We start from the raw sequence: 19,482 nt of genomic DNA, 5'->3' as shown, positions 1-19,482 counted from the left end.
GTAACAATGCTCACCCACTGCCGCTGTTACCGGCATTACTAGAGTTACGATAGAATTCCATTTGCATCGGGTAACCACATTGTGAAAGCCTGGAGGGAGCACCGAATGCTAGTAACAAATACTATCACACCTTCATCTGTCCTAACCATCGGCTGAAAAGATGGTGACTCTGTAAACTCTATGGAGATCTATGGACACTGCCGGTGCTGAGTGCGTACACACTGCAGGATCGGAACAACATCGTTCCAGCGTTGACCGAGATTTTTAGTCCAGATTAAAAATCAAATGAAACTATACGATGAGCTTTGGAACAATAATCGTTCATTGTTGCAGCGTACACGATGATGCGATATCGGGCTGAACGGTCGTTTAACGTGCGATTGGCCAGATACAACCTGTAGTGTGTACCCGGCCTTGGGGCTAGATTTACTAAACTGCGCATTTGAAAAAGTGGAGATGTTGTCTATAGCAACCAATCAGATTCTAGTTATCATTTATTTAGTGCATTCTACAAAATGACAGCTAGAATCTGATTGGTTGCTATAGGCAACATCTCCACTTTTTCAAACCCGCAGTTTAGTAAATATATCCCGTAAAATGCTCTTGGGTCCTCATTTTCACAGCTTTCCTTCAGATCCGCTGTATGACCAGTGTTATTTGAAGTTATCCATTAAAGATTACTTTTTTTTTTAATGATTCACAGGTAGAGGCTAATTGAAAGCCCATTGTTAGGACTATATCTTTCATCTGTGTAAACTTAGAGCTTCCACCGCACTGAGGTTGAATAGTTACGCAAGTAGCATTTGCGTTTCTTTTTTTAAATTTGCCGACAAATAATGAACTATGAGTTTGAAAATGTCCTTTTAAAGCCTATTAGGGCAGTACGGTGGCTCATTGGTTAGCACTTCTGCCTTACAGAACTCGGGTCATGAGTTCAATTCCCGACTTGCCTTATCTGTGTGGAGTTTGTATGTTCTCCCCGTGTTTGCGTGGGTTTCCTCCGGGTGCTCCGGTTTCCTCCTACACTCCAAAAACACACTGGTAGGTTAATTGGCTGCTAACAAATTGACCCTAATCTGTCTGTATGTATGTGTGTGTGTGTGTGTGTGTGTGTGTGTATGGGTGTGTTGGGGAATTCAGACTGTAAGCCCCAATGGGGCAGGGACTGATGTGAGTGAGTTCTCTGTACAGCGCTGCGGAATTAGTGGCGCTATATAAATAAATGGTGATGATGATGATCATGGTTGGTAAGAAAAATACTGTCTGGAACAATCTGTGTAAGTTGTAATACAGACAAATCTGTTGACTTTCTAGGGGTGTTGAATACGTTTGCAAACCACTGTACTTATCCGATTATTCTCTTATAACCAAACAGGGATCAATTACACACAGCTTTCTATTTAAATTGTCGGTTGTTCTTGTTATCTCCGATGGCAACGTCTCTTTAAGGTTGCTATAATACTTCACAGTCTGATAATGTTGTTTTATTTTCACACATATCTGAAATTTGGTTGCTGTCACAACGCCTCGTTCTGTGGGAAATTTTGCAGAAGTGATAGCCCACATCTCGGTCTATTTTTGGTGGCGTCACGTTCTCAGACTAAGGAGAAGACACTTTACATAAGGTACATTCCAGTAGCCTATAGAACGGTGATGGGTAACGTGACAAAGCTGGAGAGCCGCAGGAGCGGCCTTCTCACCCTCAAAGGGGCCACACAGAGGAAGAAGGGGGGCCACAGTGCACTCCCTCCACCTTCATTGTAAGCTAGATCTGCGGGGGGGGAGGGGGGGTTCATATGATAGTTATGATATTTTTAATTGTTTAAAATCAGTCATGTGACACATAGTCCTTAAATTAAGTACATAAAAAAGAGAAAACTCATCCGGTGGATTGCCTTTAACAAAAAACACACTTAAAATCAATGAACTGGACACAGAGCCAGCAACACATGGGGGTATATTTACTAAACTGAGGGTTTGAAAAAGTGGAGATGTTGCCTATAGCAACCAATCAGATTCTAGCTGTCATTTTGTAGAATGTCCTAAACAAATGACAACTAGAATCCGATTGGTTGCTATAGGCAACATCTCCACTTTTTCAAACCCGCAGTTTAGAAAATACAGTATACCCCATGGAGTTATCTAATTCATCAGCTTTCATTATCTAATATATCCGGGCATCTATACTTTTGACCGGATTTATCTTTGAAACGCAATGTGAACGTAACTTGCGTTTAAAAAAAAAATATGCACGTAACTTGTATGCACGCAAAAAAGAATAGAATACAAATGAACAACTCTTAATACTAAAATCATTCATAAAAATATTTATAAAAAAAAGTATTTTTTAAACTTTATAACAGTAAATATGTCACATGATGTTCTTAATGTGTACTGTATATAGAATGCTGTTTTTATAACCTATCTTACACGCACACATATGTTCTGTGCTAATGGCATACATACGTGTAGTTTTTAATACAAAAACTATGTCGTGTTCGTCATCACTATCAGTCAGCACATTAAAAAACACGTACTTAAAAGAAACCCAGGACTTTAATGGTCCGCATGTGCGCTAGCAATATATATAATATGAGAATATATAATATTAATAAAGTACCAGACATATTATTCTACCCTTGGTAGAGAGTTTCACAGCTTCGCCTCTCTCCCCTTCCAGTGACAAATTACTTTCATTGTTAATAGTGAAACGGTCTTTCCTTCAGTTGCCGCAGAATGAAAAGTTAATTAGACAATCTTTGTATTGACCTCAGACATATCCTTATACACCAATTAGGGCACCTCATTAGAATTTGTCTAGCCTTTCTTATTGCAATAACCCCTCTATTCTCTTTACTAATAAGGTCGCCCATCTCTGAGCCTCTCAAGTCAACAAAGTCCTTCTTACACAGGTACCAGTGTCACGGCAATCCCAAATTTACGGAAGTGCTGACAAAGCAAAGACCGTGATAGCGTGTAATTATTTCCCAGAAGCCTCTATTTTATGCTTCATTTTTGGTTTCATTTCCACCGTGACATTTGGTCCCTGGGAAATTGTGACTAACAGACTGTATGAACGTGGAAAGAAAGAATGAGTCTAATGAAGAGAGGTTATCCAATTTCAAAGACGGAGTGTAGCCGTTTCAATTACTTTATAAACTCTGCCCCATTTCTGCTAGCTCTACATGTGTAAATTACTGCATTTATCACAAGTGACATTCAATCGCTGTACGCCGGTGTTTGTGAAATGCTGCACTGCGTAGCTTAGCCGCACCAGATATACAAATATTCAGGAGGCTTATACACAGCCGAGTGACGGACAACCGAATACACACCAAAGGTCGCGTGTGCCGCCCTGTAACCTTCAAATGGGGCCGCGCATTACCCTTAATTTCAGTAATAAAGAAAACAGACCCAAAATGACCTCCCTGCCCCCCATATCACTCATCCCAAAATCCCCCACATCCCCTTCATACTTTCTACAGTACACTGACACCCCATTTGATCCAAAATAACACCACTTCATCATCATCATTTATTTATATAGCGCTACTAATTCCGCAGCGCTGCACACTCACATCAGTCCCTGCCCCATTGGGGCTTACAGTCTAAATTCCCTAACATACACACACACACATACACACACACAGACTAGGGTCAATTTTAATAGCAGCCAATTAACCTACTAGTATGTTTTTGGATTGTGGGAGGAAACTGGAGCACCCGGAGGAAACCCACGCAAACACGGGGAGAACATACAAACTCCACACAGATAACACCATGGTCTGGAATTGAACTCATGACCCCAGAGCTGTGAGGCAGAAGTGCTAACCAATAGGCCACCATGCTTGCCACAAAATGCACCCACCTGCCCTCAGAATCTCAGACTGGGCACAGAAAGCTGCGGGCCGCAGGTGAGGGGTCTCCGGCCCGCTGCCAGACAAGTATTGCACATCATGGCGATAGGTAGCCAGACAGACCAACAGATTAATAATAGGTACTTGTCAAAAAAGGGATTTGCCACAAAAAAAGGGACAAAAAAGAACACTAAAGTTCATCATCTATTTATTTATATAGCGCCACTAATTCCGAAGCGCTGTACTCTCTGTACATTCTCATTCACATCAGTCCCTGCCCCATTGGAGCTTACAATCTAAATCCCCTAACACACACACAGAGCGAGAGAGACTAAGGGCAATTTAATAGCAGCCAATTAACCTACTAGTATGTTTTTGGAGTGTGGGAGGAAACCGGATCACCTGGAGAAAACCCACGCAAACACGGGGAGAACATACAAACTCCACACAGATAAGACCATGGTCGGGAATCGAACTCATGACCCCAGTGCTGTGAGGCAGAAGTGCTAACCACTGAGCCACCAAGCGGTTAGCACGTTAAGCTATATGTAAAGATAACTGATAATAACTCTCCAAATTTCCCCCTTCTACACGTCCAAATTATTTTCCTATCACAGGTGCCTGTGCTGAATGTATTCATTGTTGTTTAAGCAAAACACCCTTCTTATCAAATAATTAATTTAGCGCAGGTAATTGCAATAAAGAATTAAGTTGGGGAGCACAGCATTTTGCACACTGTGGATCAGGATATGTTGGAGTGTTAGAGTTATAAAGCAGACATCTACTTGGCTGTACATATATACATATATACATGTATGTACAGCCGATCCTGTTATATAAGTAGTCTTCACTAACCATCTCACATTACATACTATCTACTAAGCAGATGGTGTGACCTAATTAACTGTTGATAACCAACAAGCCCGCCACCACATAAATAAATAAACGGTCTCCGAAGAGCGTCTGTAATCCGTCAGGCACAGCGCAGTGTAATTCGCCTTGGACAGCTTACTCTCGATGTTTAGAGAGTGGAGGAAATATATTTCATGACCTGCAAACAACTAAAACACAGCATTAAAGTCTGAGGCCAATAAACCCTTCCCGTACAGAACAATGACTATGTCCCATATGACAAACACTTTCCACACTGACAGCGAAACAGCAATTTGCATTTACTATCATGGATAACTGTCACTGTGGGATCGGTGCTAGAACGCCAGTTTTTTCTGGTTGGAAATACACAGTGTTAAATGAGCTGGATGTGTGATTGCTTTATATAGAGGTGCGCAATCTTCCAGCTACAATTTGAATGGAGACTCACATCACTACTCTGTGCTGTTGTAAATATTTAAATGATTAGACTGGCTGCATTATGCAGCAAATGTACCTATATGGTGCCTACTTGGTGGCCAACTAGACGCTCTTTGAACTTCTAAAACACAGCTCCTGGATTGGCCACCCGCAGCTGACTTCTGTGTCATGTGACCTCCTCTGCACAACGCTGCGGAGCATAACCAATCAGAGGAGGAGGAGGAGGGAGTGCAGGGTGTTCCCCCTCCTTCCTCTGCGCCGCAGTGTCTAGAGGCTCCTGTGGTAGAGGTAAGTGGGAGGGTGAGAAGGAATATGGGGGAGGTGTGAGAGGCATGTGGTGAGGGAGTGGGGTGGGGGGGGGGTCGATGGGCATGTGGGCTGGTCTGAAGGCATGTGGGAAGGTCTGATGGGCATCTATAGGGCATAGGGAGGTCTGATGGGCACGTAAGAGACATGTGGGGTGGTCTGGTGGGCATGTGGGGATGTCTGTTGGCATGTAAGGGGCATGTGGGAAGGTCTGAGGGGCATGTGGAGAGGTCTGATGGCATATAGGGAGGTCTGATGGACAGCTATACGGCATGTAGGGAGGTCTGATGGTCATCTATATGGCATGTAGGGAAGTCTGATGTGCACGTAAGGGGCATGTGGAGAGGTCTGATGGCATGTTTGGATGTCTGATCGGCATGTAATGGGCCTGTGGGGAGGACTGGGGAGCATGTGAGGAGGTCTGGGGTATATAGAAAAGTCTGATTTGATGTAGGGAAGTCTGATGGCATGTGGGGAAGTCTGATATACACGTAAATGGCATGTGGGGAGATCTAATGCCATGTGAAGAGGTCTGAGGGGCATGGCTCTTTGCGATATTTTAAGATATATTTTGGCCCTGAGTCTGTGACTGGTTGGTGGCCAAATTTGAATCTGTCCTAGATTCAAATTTGCGTACACATGTCCGGGTCCCTCATAAGAATTATATGCTCTCTTCCAAAACTTGAAGTGAAGGTACAATGGTATGTACCCTCTGGTATGTGCCCTCTGGTATGTGCCCTCTGGTATGTGCCCTGTGGTATGTGCCCTGTGGTATGTGCCCTCTGGTATGTACCCTCTGGTTTGTACCCTCTGGTTTGTACCCTGTGGTATGTGCCCTGTGGTATGTGCCCTATGGTATGTGCCCTGTGGTATGTACCCTATGGTATGTGCTCTATGGTATGTGCCCTGTGGTATGTACCCTATGGTATGTGCTCTATGGTATGTGCTCTATGGTATGTGCCCTCTGGTATGTACCCTATGGTAGATGCCCTCTGGTATGTGCTCTATGGTATGTGCCCTCTGGTATGTACCCTATGGTAGATGCCCTCTGGTATGTGCCCTATGGTATGTGCTCTATGGTATGTGTTCTAGGACTATGAGCCGCATGCAGATTTGGATGAGAGTTATGGTGATTAATATGAAAGATTCAGACTTCCCTCTGTCCACCAGACTCTCAGCTTATACATGAAATCTGCTCCCAGGGTATTTTCCCTCCCACTCACTTTAAAAATGACTGTGGGCAGAGGTAGAACTTTTATTGTAAACCACAGCAGCTGTCTTACTGTGGTGGGTGTGAGCACTGTGCTGGGTATCCCCAGTTACTGCAGGTCAGGAGATCAGCTGTAGGCGAAGACAGTGCTGTAACTTTTCCCTTGTGAAAAGACAACTCTGCACGACAAGTGGACAGCCACATGGCCCGTATATCACATGACAACGTGGCCATGACACATGCGGCGTCGGGTGCTGCGCGACTGAACAACGGCAGCGGTTTTTAAATTTTTCCGGGCCCCAAAAAATTACAACTATAATTATATCAAAACCCCAGCCATGTGTCCTCTTGGGCTCCCGCCCTCCCCTGTCCCCATTGGTGGCCCTGCACATGACAGGGCTGAAATACTTGGTACTGCTGTTAACTTTCTAATGCTCTGATTGGTTTGTAGTCCCACCCCTTTTAAACTCCTGCATGTTTGTGTGTTCCCAAAATCCACCTAACAACACCCTTATTACACAGCGGAGACACAGGGTATGGCTGGATCCTTGGTCTTATTGCATAAAGTGGAAACTATTTTTTATTTTATTTTTTATTTTATTTTTTTAAATGATGGGCCTGTAGATGAACTAGGAAGGAACAGAATGAAAGTGTAGTGGGTGATGAAAGGGGTCATACTGAATAATAATCGTGTCATAAAATTAAAAGGCCTTAAATCGTCAAAAAGGAAATAATACAAAAATTAAAGATAGATATTATAGTCATTAACACAGACCTGCTACTCTCCGGCAATATACTTTTGGCACAATATTGTTTTGTTATTTGACAACAGGTAAGAATTGATCGTGTAACAGGTTGTTAAGGATAATGGATGTAATACACATGACTGAGTGTGGTTGGATATAGTCTGGTTATTACTATTGATTTCATAGAGATCAATCTTGCTATAGCCCATGATAAACACTATGGGATTACCTTCATGGTGTGTTTAGTATTTCCTTTCACTAGTTAGATTGTTTTATCGCTATATGTCATTACAGAATTTTTATTTTTATTAACAAATATTAAATTACTACCTATACAACATTCAGACAAATAAAAGCTTGCTACCACTGAAATTTCCCACCAGACTCATACACATTCATTACATGCAGCCTCTTCATCAACCTTTCACACTATTATTCACTTCAAAGGCAAAACGAGGGGGGGGGGGTTCTAGTGCCTGGAAACCCCCCTCCAAACCTGGGACACTGTATAATTGAGGTGGCTGAACCCTGCCCCCACTTCACACGGCTCTGCTCGAAAAGAAAGAGCTGCGTGCACCTAACAGTAGTGCACGCAGCATTACCCATGTATATTATGGGGATAAGGAGAGTTGGAGAGCAGCCAAGCACTGTCTAAAATTATAGCCACGCCCCCATGCATGCTGGTCACGCCCACTGGTGTCGTGGTGTGGAAACCCCCATCTACAAATCCTGCGTTTGCCCCTGCACTTTACTTTTGCAATGTTTCTTTTCATCACTATTTCAGTCCATAATTTCTTGTTCTACTAACTAGTAAGTTATTTTCATTTATAGTTTTATTTATTTGTTATTATGTATATCTACTAATCTATATTATATTTTAGTGTTAATTCTATTTTCATCACAGCAATAGTGGACCCAAAATGATCTTTGGGATAAGTTTTTTTTCGCTCGCTCTGGATAGGTAGATCTAGAAAATACAAAGTCACATGACTCCACACACACAGCGACCAGTCAGCGCTCCACGGCAAAAATGGGCAATGTGCCTATTTGTTTGGAACAATACATAGCATTGCTTGACGAAACAGGGACGAGTAAATTTGGAAGAGCCTTACTGCTACCAGACTATGCGTAAGACCCGCAAACGGGAAATAAAGACGTGGGGGTAGATTTATCAAACTTTCTAAAAAGGAAAATGGTAGATGTTGCTCACAGCAACCAATCAGATTGTAGCTATCATGTTCTAGAATGTACTGGATAAGTGATAGCTAGAATCTGAATGGTTGCTATGGGCAACATCTCCACTTTGCCGTTTTAGAAGGTTTGATAAATCTACCCAGCGGTCTTTAGATTAAAGCCTTTCACTGCACCGTGAAAAATCGCAGCAAAATCACGCAATTTAGAGAAATTCACCGTATCTATACCCCTTAAAGCTAATGTTAAGTAACACCCCAAACTGCTGAGTATCCAAAACAAAAAAAATCCTCTTTGCAAAAGACACCATCTTAAAAACACAAACCAGTGCACCCAGGGGTAAAACCCAGAACAACATAGCATACATCCCTACTGTCCCGATTTAGGCAGGACAGTCCCAATCTGAGGACTCTCTCCAATAATGATTGGGACAGCTTTGTCCCTATCTGTGGGAAAGTTGGGAGGTATTCTGTTCACTGCTGCTCTCATGGCAGATGTATGGTGGACGGGCGCCGTGAGCACTGGTGCGCATGGCAATGAAGGGGTTTGGAAGTGGGAGAGAGAACGAAGCAGGGTGGAGCATCAAAAGAGCTAGACACGCCCCCCAAGTGTATAGATACGCCCCCGGGTGTGGCCACGCCCCCATGATGCAGTGTCCACCCCCCCTTCCCAATCCCGATGCTGCCTACCCAAATGTTGGGAGGTATGATATACTCCATATCTGCTTACTCTCCCGGTTCTTGCCCATTTCCTTTGTGAAGTGGGTGGAAGCGGGGCTTAGCGACGCAAAATACAATGAATCGTGTCATCCTGGCCCCATCCTCCTGTTGTAATAGGCTGACAATGGTGTTGTGTCGCAGGGGGCGGGGCCTAATGGCGCAGTTCCCGTGGTCACGCCCCCAGGACACAGCAGCCAGATCTCAGATGTCGGCAAGTATGATATAGTCCCATCAAAACAGAGTATAAAATGGCCTTTGCCCTAAAAGGCGCTGACCATCCAATTATAAATGACCTCCTCTGTGTTCAACATACAGGGACATTTCGGTCGGTGGGGGAAAAGTCTCACAAGCCTGCACCTATTATCACGCGTGTTCACCTTTTATTTTGTAGGCTGAAAAAGAAACGAAAATAACACGTCCTTAACTAGACTGAAACGAGTCACTGAGACAGGCGTATCTGAACATCAGCAAAGAGCTAATTAAGAGAATGTTATCTAGAAGAAATGGACGACAAACTGGCAGCAAGATGTGCAATGTTTATCAAAGTCTTTATATAATGAAAAATATATTAATTGTACATCGCCTACTTTCTGCGCGTCATCGAGGGACCGGGTGCTGAGCGATGATAAGAAGCAACGAGGATGTGAAGTACAGAAGATGCTGTACATAATGATGTAACGATGGAGAGGGCTTTAAATAAATCCTGGAATTTCGCATCACAACTATTTATGGCTATGGGCACCAGGGCATCATCTTAATTTGTCTCTCTTCTGTTGTGAGTTATGACAAGTGAACAGAGAAAAGCTTGGTCTCACCACTCGTAATGCAGAGACGTCGGCATTGGAGTATTGGAGAGCTAGTACAACAATATGCATTGCTAATGCCTATGTAGCCGCTCCCGATTGGCTGATAGTACTTAGTGGTGCAGCTCCTGCCTAATTGTATTACCTACTTGATTGATGTTTAAAAGGAAAAAACAGCAGGGGGTAAATGTATCAAGCTGAGAGTTTTCCGGTGGGTTTAAAAAACCAATCAGATTCTAGCTATCATTTATGTAGTACATTCTAGAAAATTATAACTAGAATCTGATTGGTTGCTATAGGCAACATCTCCACTTTTCAAACCCGCCGGAAAACTCTCAGCTTGATACATTTACCCCCAGATGTTTGAACATTTTTTTTAATAACTACCAAGACACTATTTCATACCTCCAAATATTTGGAATCCCAAAAGTGGGACAAAATAAGCCCCACCCCCAGTTCTGCCCAAAACCCACCCACAAATCTGCAAACTTATATTAAACCCCACCCACTTTCCTGTTAGGCCCCCGCCCCTTTTGCAGCCCTCTAAATTGGGATGTGATGTACATCCAAAATTGGGACCATTGGGAGGTATGCAACACTGAGACATGGAGAATTAGGACACAAGAAGCCCACCCACTTTAGGTAAAACCCCGCCCTTGTTACAGAAGCCCCACCCCTTTTGAGGCCCACGATTCAGGAATGGCTCGCCAAGATCAGGACAGTTGGGAGGTATGCTATTTACTCTTGTATATTGTGCACAAATAGGTTAATGTGACCTATTTACTACTAACACTGTCATGTTACAGTTCTATGCTATCATGGGGTATAAGTAAGCCTGGCATACGTTGGGCACAAGTGTTTCTGTTCTTAAACTGGATGCATGTGACGATACATCTGTTTAAACATGTAGACAGAAATTTTACATTCGCCTTTTCTACCTTTGTTCAAATCTCAAATTCCTCCACCTCTAAATGTGCCCATATTTTTGTAACCGGGATATACCGGAGGACAGGTCATGTGACAGGGGGTAGAAAGGGGTGTGGTGATGTTGTTGCGTCACCTTAGCCACGCCCCTACTATACAATGGCAAAATTTGTGGCATTGCATAGCGGGGGTGGGGCATAATGATGCAATAGCGTCATTTCATACCAGGGGGCGGAGCTATGAGGCAACAACATCACCACGCCCCCCCCCCCCCCCCCTCCACTCGGATCAGGGAGATTGCCTGCTCTTCTGGGAATCCGGGAGGGCTCCTCGAAATTCGGGAGCCTCCTTTAAATTCCAGGAGAGTAGGCAAGTATGTGCGCCCTAAAGCGTTTACCAGACCAAACGACTGGGCACGGATTGAAGAAATAGAAAATCTTATATTTTATTCCATTCTGTTGTCCACTGTGGCGCTTCTGAATACCGTCGCTGCACTTCTCCATAAAAATCAATGGTCTCTACGAGAACATCTGTCTCTGGTCCATGAAGTGACGCAACGGAGGAGAGACGCTTATAAAGATGTCCGTGCTCACAAGCTCAAAAGCATATTTCACCTGTTCACGTCCAACGTACTCGGTGTAATGGAGAGAACGGAGCTCAAGTTGTTTAATACTAGTTCTCAAACAATGTCTATTATTCCGATGGGACCATGAACACACTGGAGCTGCTGAACCCACGGTTTCCAAAAAATATTTTACGTACCAGGAATCCTAAGCTAACATTAAGCTTCCCAGTGGAGGCCATCACTGAAATGCCATTAGGTTTGTTTTTATAGTGCAAGAGATCAATATGACATTTAGTTATTTGACTTCGCTATTTTTTTACTGAATTGTGATTATTGAGCCTGTGTTCAGGAATAGAACATAACTCCCAAGGATTGAAACAACCGGCATTGGCTGCTTAAATACACACGTTGTTTTCTTGCAAAATGTCAATTAAAACATTGTTATTTACCTAATTGATGAGGCATTTATCTGAATGGCTGTGTCGTAAAGCTGTAATCTATGTTCATCACTTAAACTAGTTGGAGGTAAGACCCTGGTTTCACATAGAAGGAGATTTCCTGTGTACATTTTAGTGTTGTTGCCGTTCGCTCCATTAACTTTTAGATTGGAAACGTTCTCATGTTCGAATTGTTTACGTATTGGTTTCAAGTTCCTTTCATAAAGACCTGGGGGTATATTTACTAAATAGCAGGTTTGAAAAAGTGGAAATGTTGCCTATAGCAACCAATCAGATTCTATTTATCATTTATTTAGTGCATTCTACAAAATGACAGATAGAATCTGATTGGTTGCTATAGGCAGGGCCGGATTTACCACTAGGCAATTGCCTAGGGCCCAGTGGTCCCCAGAGGGCCCTCCCAGGGCCGGCGGTGAGACCACCCTTTAAAAATGGGCCGCTACTTATAGGCCAGTGCTATATGCTTGCCCCCCGGGCTAAAGTCTGCCAGTCAGCCCCTGAAGGGGTATATGTTATGCTAAAAAACTATAGTGCTATGGATTTTTTCAGGGAGGGGGCCCCAAACCAGTATCTTGCCTAGGGCCCCATGAGGTCTAAATCCGGCTCTGGCTATAGGCAACATCTCCTATTTTTCAAACCCGCAGTTTAGTAAATATACCCCTAGGTTTCTTTACTGTTTAGAAAAGGCAGATGACCACTTTTATATGAATAAATATAGTATATTACTGATCAATGCAAAGATTTGTCTAACAAACTTTTTGTTCCAAGGTCCAGAAAGAGAAGGGTTTGAAAAATGTTATATCTCTACATCTAATTAGTAAAAATAAGCTTATAGCAATCATTTTTATTGGGTTTTGGGGCGAGTAAAGCCTTCTTCATCAAAAGTTCCTTCATAATATAAGTTTTTGCAAAAATAGACACAGGATCCTTGAGACCATGGGTCCACCAACATGAGACCCCCTTATCTCACCCTGAGGACGGCTCCAATCCATACATGCCAACTCTCCCGGAATGTCTGGGATACTCCCGAATTCCGGTAGGTCTCCCGGAATAGCTGGCGATTCTCCCGCATCTGTCCACTTTACTAAATTAGAGCGGGCATATATAGGGAGAGGGCGGTACTTCGCGATTTGCGTCATTTTGGCCCCGGCCCCAGTGACGTAATGCTTGTTTGGGGTCTTTTTACCACAAACAGGCATCACGTCACTGGGGCGGGGCAAAAATGATGCGATTCGCGAAGCCCCGCCCCCTCCGTCCATACACCCCTCGTGTCCTCCAGGAACTCCTGGACCCGGCCAACATAAGGTTGGCAAGTATGCTTCTATCCAGCCCAAAAGCCAAGGTTCATGGATAAAATGACTCTACGTCTTTATGTGGCTAAAATTACAACTTGAAAAATGTGTGAAAAAGTCCATCTTTAACTTTAAAATTGCTTTATTTTAAATTTGGAAGATTCCCCTGAAAAAAAAACCAAAATATATCTTATTCAATATCTCCCTTCCATGTGTCTTATGGGTACCCCTGAAAATAAATGTAATATTGGAAGACTGAGCCGAACCTTAACTAAACCGATGGTGGTATATATAATATTATAATGTAACGTAAGTTTCTGTGGAGAATCAATAAAATATTCTATTTTGAGTATATCTACTACGCATATCAAAATTGCTCGCACACTGGCGGTTTTCATGCAGACTTGCTGTGGTTTGCAAATTGCAAACATAAAAAGAGACGATAAAGAACAGATGAAAAATGAAATCAATGAGAGTTGGTATGTTGAGATCACACGAGGGTGAAATCATAGCCTGCTGCATTTTTGCTGCAGACACATTATAGGTTTGGATGGATAGCAATAGAAACCAGCATTAAACCACCCTAAACACTATATAAAAATGTAAACATAAGATAAGTGTACTAGATATTAGTACATTTCCTGTGCATGCAAAAAACACATTACAAACAGGTGTAAAAATAATTTCTACTGCAATGTTTTCAAGAGTCAGAATTTTAAGAGCATGTAAGATTGCTAGATGCCTATACTCTTTAATTCCCAAAAGCCAGACTATTGGGACTCACTCCAATTGGCTGTAGATGACAACCCGTCAGCCAGCATTCCCACCAATCACAGCATTGCAAATCATTAATATTGGATGACAATGTCTGTAGAAGCAGCACCAGTAACATATGTATTAGGGTCTCTGTTTACTGGTAACGAGGGTGCTGTGTGCTGTTGACCGGTCATGTGGGATCTGCACTGGTCAAATGTAGTACGTTTGTAAGTTATTGGTGTGCAAAAAAGGGGTTGATGCATAGTATATAATTTTGGAGCCACGCTTTGTGTGAACCATTTTACAATTACCAAAATGTAGGCACCATAAAGTGCAGATGATAATGCGCATAGTCTGGCGTCTCACGCAGTGGCCTAGTAGTTAGCACTTCTGAATCACAGCACTGGGGTCATGAGTTCAATTCCCGACCATGGCCTTATCTGTGTGGAGTTTGTATGTTCTCCCTGTGATGGCGTGGGTTTCCTCCGGGTGCTCCAGTTTCCTCCCACACTCCAAAAACATAATAGTAGGTTAATTGGCTGCTATCAAAATTGACCCTAGAGGCTCTCTCTCTGTCTCTCTGTCTGTGTGTTTATGTTAGGAAATTTAGACTGTAAGCTCCAATGGGGCAGGGACTGATGTGAATGAGTTCTCTGTACAGCACTGTGGAATTAGTGGCGCTATATAAATAACTGATGGTGATGATATATTTTCCCCCAAAAAATATTTTCTAAGTGATAATTATGTAATAGAAACTCTACTACAAAAATGATTCAGAGGATGATTACAATTCCTGGACACCGTGGAATGTCACAAAATGCAAAAAATTGACATCTGGAAGGAAACAAGAGACTGGAAAGACCCAAATGAGGGACAGTTGTAAGGTACGGATAAAGAACGGAAAGTCCCACCATCATCCTCAGGCTTGATCATACAAATTACGCAGCCTCTGAAGAACAGACCGTTTACTAGGGGAAAATGCAGCGCCCCTTTAAATTTACAATTCATCCACTGTCCATATACCTGGTATGCCCTTTGTCATATCTCTTGCTGTGCTATGCTGTTTGTTTACTCACACGCACCGTATTCGTGCCTGTATCTGTATTGTTCACACCTGACTCATTCTTGACTTGTACATGACATTGCTATCATGTGTAATTGTGTTCATATCGGTATTATGCTTATCTGTTCTCATGCTTACTGTTCATGCTTATAACATTCATGTATGTCATTGCTGTAAAGATTGGCTGTCACTACAGAATCTCTGGCACCCTATAAATAAATAATGATGATGATGACCAAAGTATTTATGCCAACAGTAAAGTGAAACTAAATCCCCCAAAAGGTAGGAGAAAAATACAGGAAACTGTGGGTCACTTCCGAAACTTCAAACACAAACGTCATCCATTACAATTTACATCCACAATGTGCACTGTGGTCCGAGCTGAAGTGGCTTTATGGAAATGAACAGATGAGAAAGAGGGGTATATTTACTAAACTGTCAATTAGATTCTAACTGTCATTCTGTAGAATGTACTAAATAAATGACAGCTAGAATCTGATTGGTTGCTATAGGCAACACCTTCACTTTTTCAAACCCGCAGTTTAGTAAATCTAGCCCAGGAAGTGAGGGGGACTCAATACAATGAAGACTGACACTAGTAGTTTCATATTAAGGCCTAATAAACCTGCACACATAATCCAATGTAACACATTGTGGGAGGACTACATTTAATTAACACTTATAAACAAATGCAGTATAAAAAAGAGAATACAAAAGAGATACATAAAAACACAAAAGATTAAACTTGTGTCACAATACCACGAAAGAGGTAACTGTCTCGGACTTTAACCGGGACAAATGATTAATAAATACCAATCTGTTCTATATTCTCAATCTTTACTGGCTGGACAAGATGATTTTTCCATATAGAGGAAGATACTGCGCTGTATGTACTGATGCTGGTTATTCTTGCAGGAAAGACTTGAGCTACAGGTAACCTACAGCATAAATATCTGCTGTTAGTCAGTATATTTATTCATTAATAGGCTCTGAAGGCATGCTGGGACTTGTAGTCCAAAAACACCTGGAGAGCCACAGAGAGCCAAATTCTGCTATATAGTGCTGGGACACAAATGTGTGTGTGTGTTAGGGAATTTAAACTGTAAGCTCCAATGGGGCAGGGACTGATGTGAATGAGTTCTCTGTACAGCGCTGTGGAATTAGTGGCGCTATATAAATGATGATGATAATAATGGCCGTAAGGTTCCGTCTCCCTTTTTTTTTAACTTTTCTTTTCATGCATTTTTAGGAAACACCTTTCACTCCAGCTCAGCTTTCACCTGTCAATAGTCAATGTCTTTATTGTCTATGGCTGAAGTATGCAAATTAGATGCTTGACAAGACCCGTGAACTGTCCTGTAAACTGTAAGCTGACCGGATCAATTGATTAATCAGGGACATAGGTAAAAAAACACGTTAGCACACAGACAGACCAAGAACCAATGCTGTTTTAATGCAACCATGTGGCAGAGGTATTTTTAAACCCATCCATGATTTATATGTTGATCTTGTCAGCTTACAAACCCCAGGTAGATCCCTCTCCATGAAATATTTGGTACCTATCCAGGTACCCAGGATCACAGGCGGTTTGTGCAACAAGGAAGTTTAAGGGTAACGTCACACAAGCAATTAACACCAGATTTTAACTGTGTTGCTTAATCACATCAGCACTGACTGATACATAGCAATAAACTGAGACTTGGCGTTAGCACTTGCAGAGTGTATTAAAACAAGTTCCCAGCCTCTATTCCTTATCATGTATCAGTGCTTCAACAAGTAAGACGTGCATTTAAAAGTCAGTATTTTAATGGCTCACATGACATTACCCCATAGCATGACAGATGGCCTTTAACAGAGAAATGCCAAAACTAAAACACTGTCTTAGGTCCGAGCTGTGGTACTGATAATAATGTCATACAACTTTACTTGCTTGGTATAATCACACAAATGATATTATAGAGACACGGTGGAGAGATTATGTGTTTAGCTAATAAACCAAATTATGTCAACATGTGTTAAACCAAAGGTCAGGGAACTTTTTTTACCTTTTATCCCAAAATATATTTAGATACGCTTATTGGAATTCAAAATTTTATTGAATTTATTTAAAATTTCTTTGAAAGCTTCAACTTCAAAACTTCAGGTTTTGGAGAAATGATGTTGCTTCTTTTTTATATATGAGAGAATCAATATTGGGGCATTTTGATGTCAGAGCAATTTGGATACAATCTTCAGCGTCCAATCAATTTCTCTGCTTTGTTTTTATGTTCGTTAGAGTGGAAAATCCTTGTTCCAAAGGTAGGTTGTTGCAAAAGGCAGCAACTTTTTGACTGCCTCCTCATATGCAATTTTGAATGACTTTGCAGCTGTTGACATCCAAAAATATGACAGATCTGCTTTGTTTTTAAATGCAATACGTGCTTCATTATTGCATCGAAAATCAAGCAGTGCCTCTGCCAACCCTTGAGGCTCTTCTGGTACAACAGCAATTTCACATTTAAAGGGGTCTACAATCCAACTGGCAGCATGTGAATCGGCAGCATTACCCCCAGGAATTTCATTTTTACCCCATTTGGGGTAATTTACCCCTGTTCCCTGACCACTGTGTTAAACAAACAAAAAAATTGGAGGCAGTCATTTTGTAAGCTGGATAGAATATATTCTCATCAAGACCTCCGTTTGATGTAGGTGATGGTACACTTTAACATTGCTAAGTATAAATACTGTATGGTGTCTTCAAACAAAATACAAAACAGAAATGTAATGTATGCACAGAGCACATTTTAGGCCCATTAGCTGCAGTTTAGCTGTCAAAAATAGGATCCATTGTGTTATATGAGCATCACACATGAACTGTGCTATAGCTGCACAGACCTCAATGATACAATTTATAGGTCTTGGCCCGTAAAGCTGTTTTCTACCATCAGATAACTTTTATTTATCTGCTTTTATATGAATCCTGCAACCTTTACACAATACATGGCTTTATCTGACTTTGTCTTTCACCAAAACCTTTTCTATCATCCAGGCAAAGTTATTTATTTGTGGATCACTGGACATAACTTGGAGCCACACTGACTTAGACCAGGGTTCACTATTCACTATTCTCCAGATTTGTACCCAAAGCATTGTATTAAAGGGGCCTGTAATGTCAATGTTATCTTCACAGGCACTGTGGTGTGTCTAAGGCAGACTTGTTACTTAAAATAAATAATTGATGTTTTTGTACAGTATTTGTAAATAATAATAGACAACAATGTTACTAATGTATCCATGGACACACACACACAGTTATATACATTATATAGGTATATCACACACTAATACACATTATATATATATATATATATATATATATATATATATATATATATATATATATATATATATATATACACACACACACATATACACACACACACATATATATAGTTCCCTCTTACCTCCTTGGTGCTCAGGTTACCTCGCACATATTTGGCTGCACAGATCCGCAGGGAGCCGAGGAGGAGCAGGAACAGCCCGGGGCCCGCTGGGGGCCCCATCACCGGCACCTGCGGTCGGTAAGGACCGGCCAGGGGGGGCTGGGACACCGCAGCACCGAGCTGGGTCCGGACGGACGGAGGATGCAGCAGTGCCGGGATGAGCAGTGCGGGGACCGGTCACCGATGCAGACCCGGCGGGGAGATCCGGACAACAGCAACTCCGGGACGCATCACCGGGGAGGGTTAGCGGGGAGGCGGTACCGGGAGAACCGAGCAGAGCGCAGGCACAGGACACGGGGGCGAGCACTGCGGAGACATCGGATACAGGAGGGGGCTGTGTGTATACAGGAGGGGGAAGGGGGGTCTGTGTGTATACAGAGGGGGGGCTGTGTATATACTGGGGGGGGGGCTGTGTATATACTGTTGGGGATCTGTGTATATACTGGGGGGGGATCTGTGTATATACAGGGGGGGGGATCTGTGTATATACTGGGGGGGGGGATCTGTGTATATACTGGGGGGGATCTGTGTATATACAGGAGGGGGAAGGGGGGTCTGTGTGTATACAGAGGGGGGGCTGTGTATATACTGGGGGGGATCTGTGTATATACTGGGGGGGGGGATCTGTGTATATACAAGGGGGATCTGTGTATATACTGGGGGGGGATCTGTGTATATACTGGGGGGGGGGGTCTGTGTATATACAGGAGGGGGAAGGGGGGTCTGTGTGTATACAGAGGGGGGGCTGTGTATATACTGGGGAGGATCTGTGTATATACAGGAGGGGGGATCTGTGTAT

The 19,482-nt window shown here is 42.5% G+C and overlaps 1 protein-coding gene across 1 annotated transcript in view; it reads right to left on the bottom strand.

Moving 5' to 3' along the window:
* The window catches only part of TMEM145 (transmembrane protein 145), a 39,847-nt gene extending 20,831 nt beyond the window's left edge, over window positions 1–19,016 (bottom strand). The window contains exon 1 of the mRNA XM_075191050.1: window positions 18,645–19,016. Within this exon, the coding sequence (XP_075047151.1) occupies window positions 18,645–18,743 (99 nt within the window). The 5' untranslated portion in view covers window positions 18,744–19,016. The remainder of the gene's footprint in view (window positions 1–18,644) is intronic.
* Between the last annotated feature and the right edge of the window lie 466 nt (window positions 19,017–19,482).

This window comes from Mixophyes fleayi, chromosome 11 (assembly GCF_038048845.1).
Source record: "Mixophyes fleayi isolate aMixFle1 chromosome 11, aMixFle1.hap1, whole genome shotgun sequence".
Taxonomy (NCBI): Eukaryota; Metazoa; Chordata; class Amphibia; order Anura; family Limnodynastidae; genus Mixophyes; species Mixophyes fleayi.
This window is presented reverse-complemented; position numbering and strand designations above follow the sequence as displayed.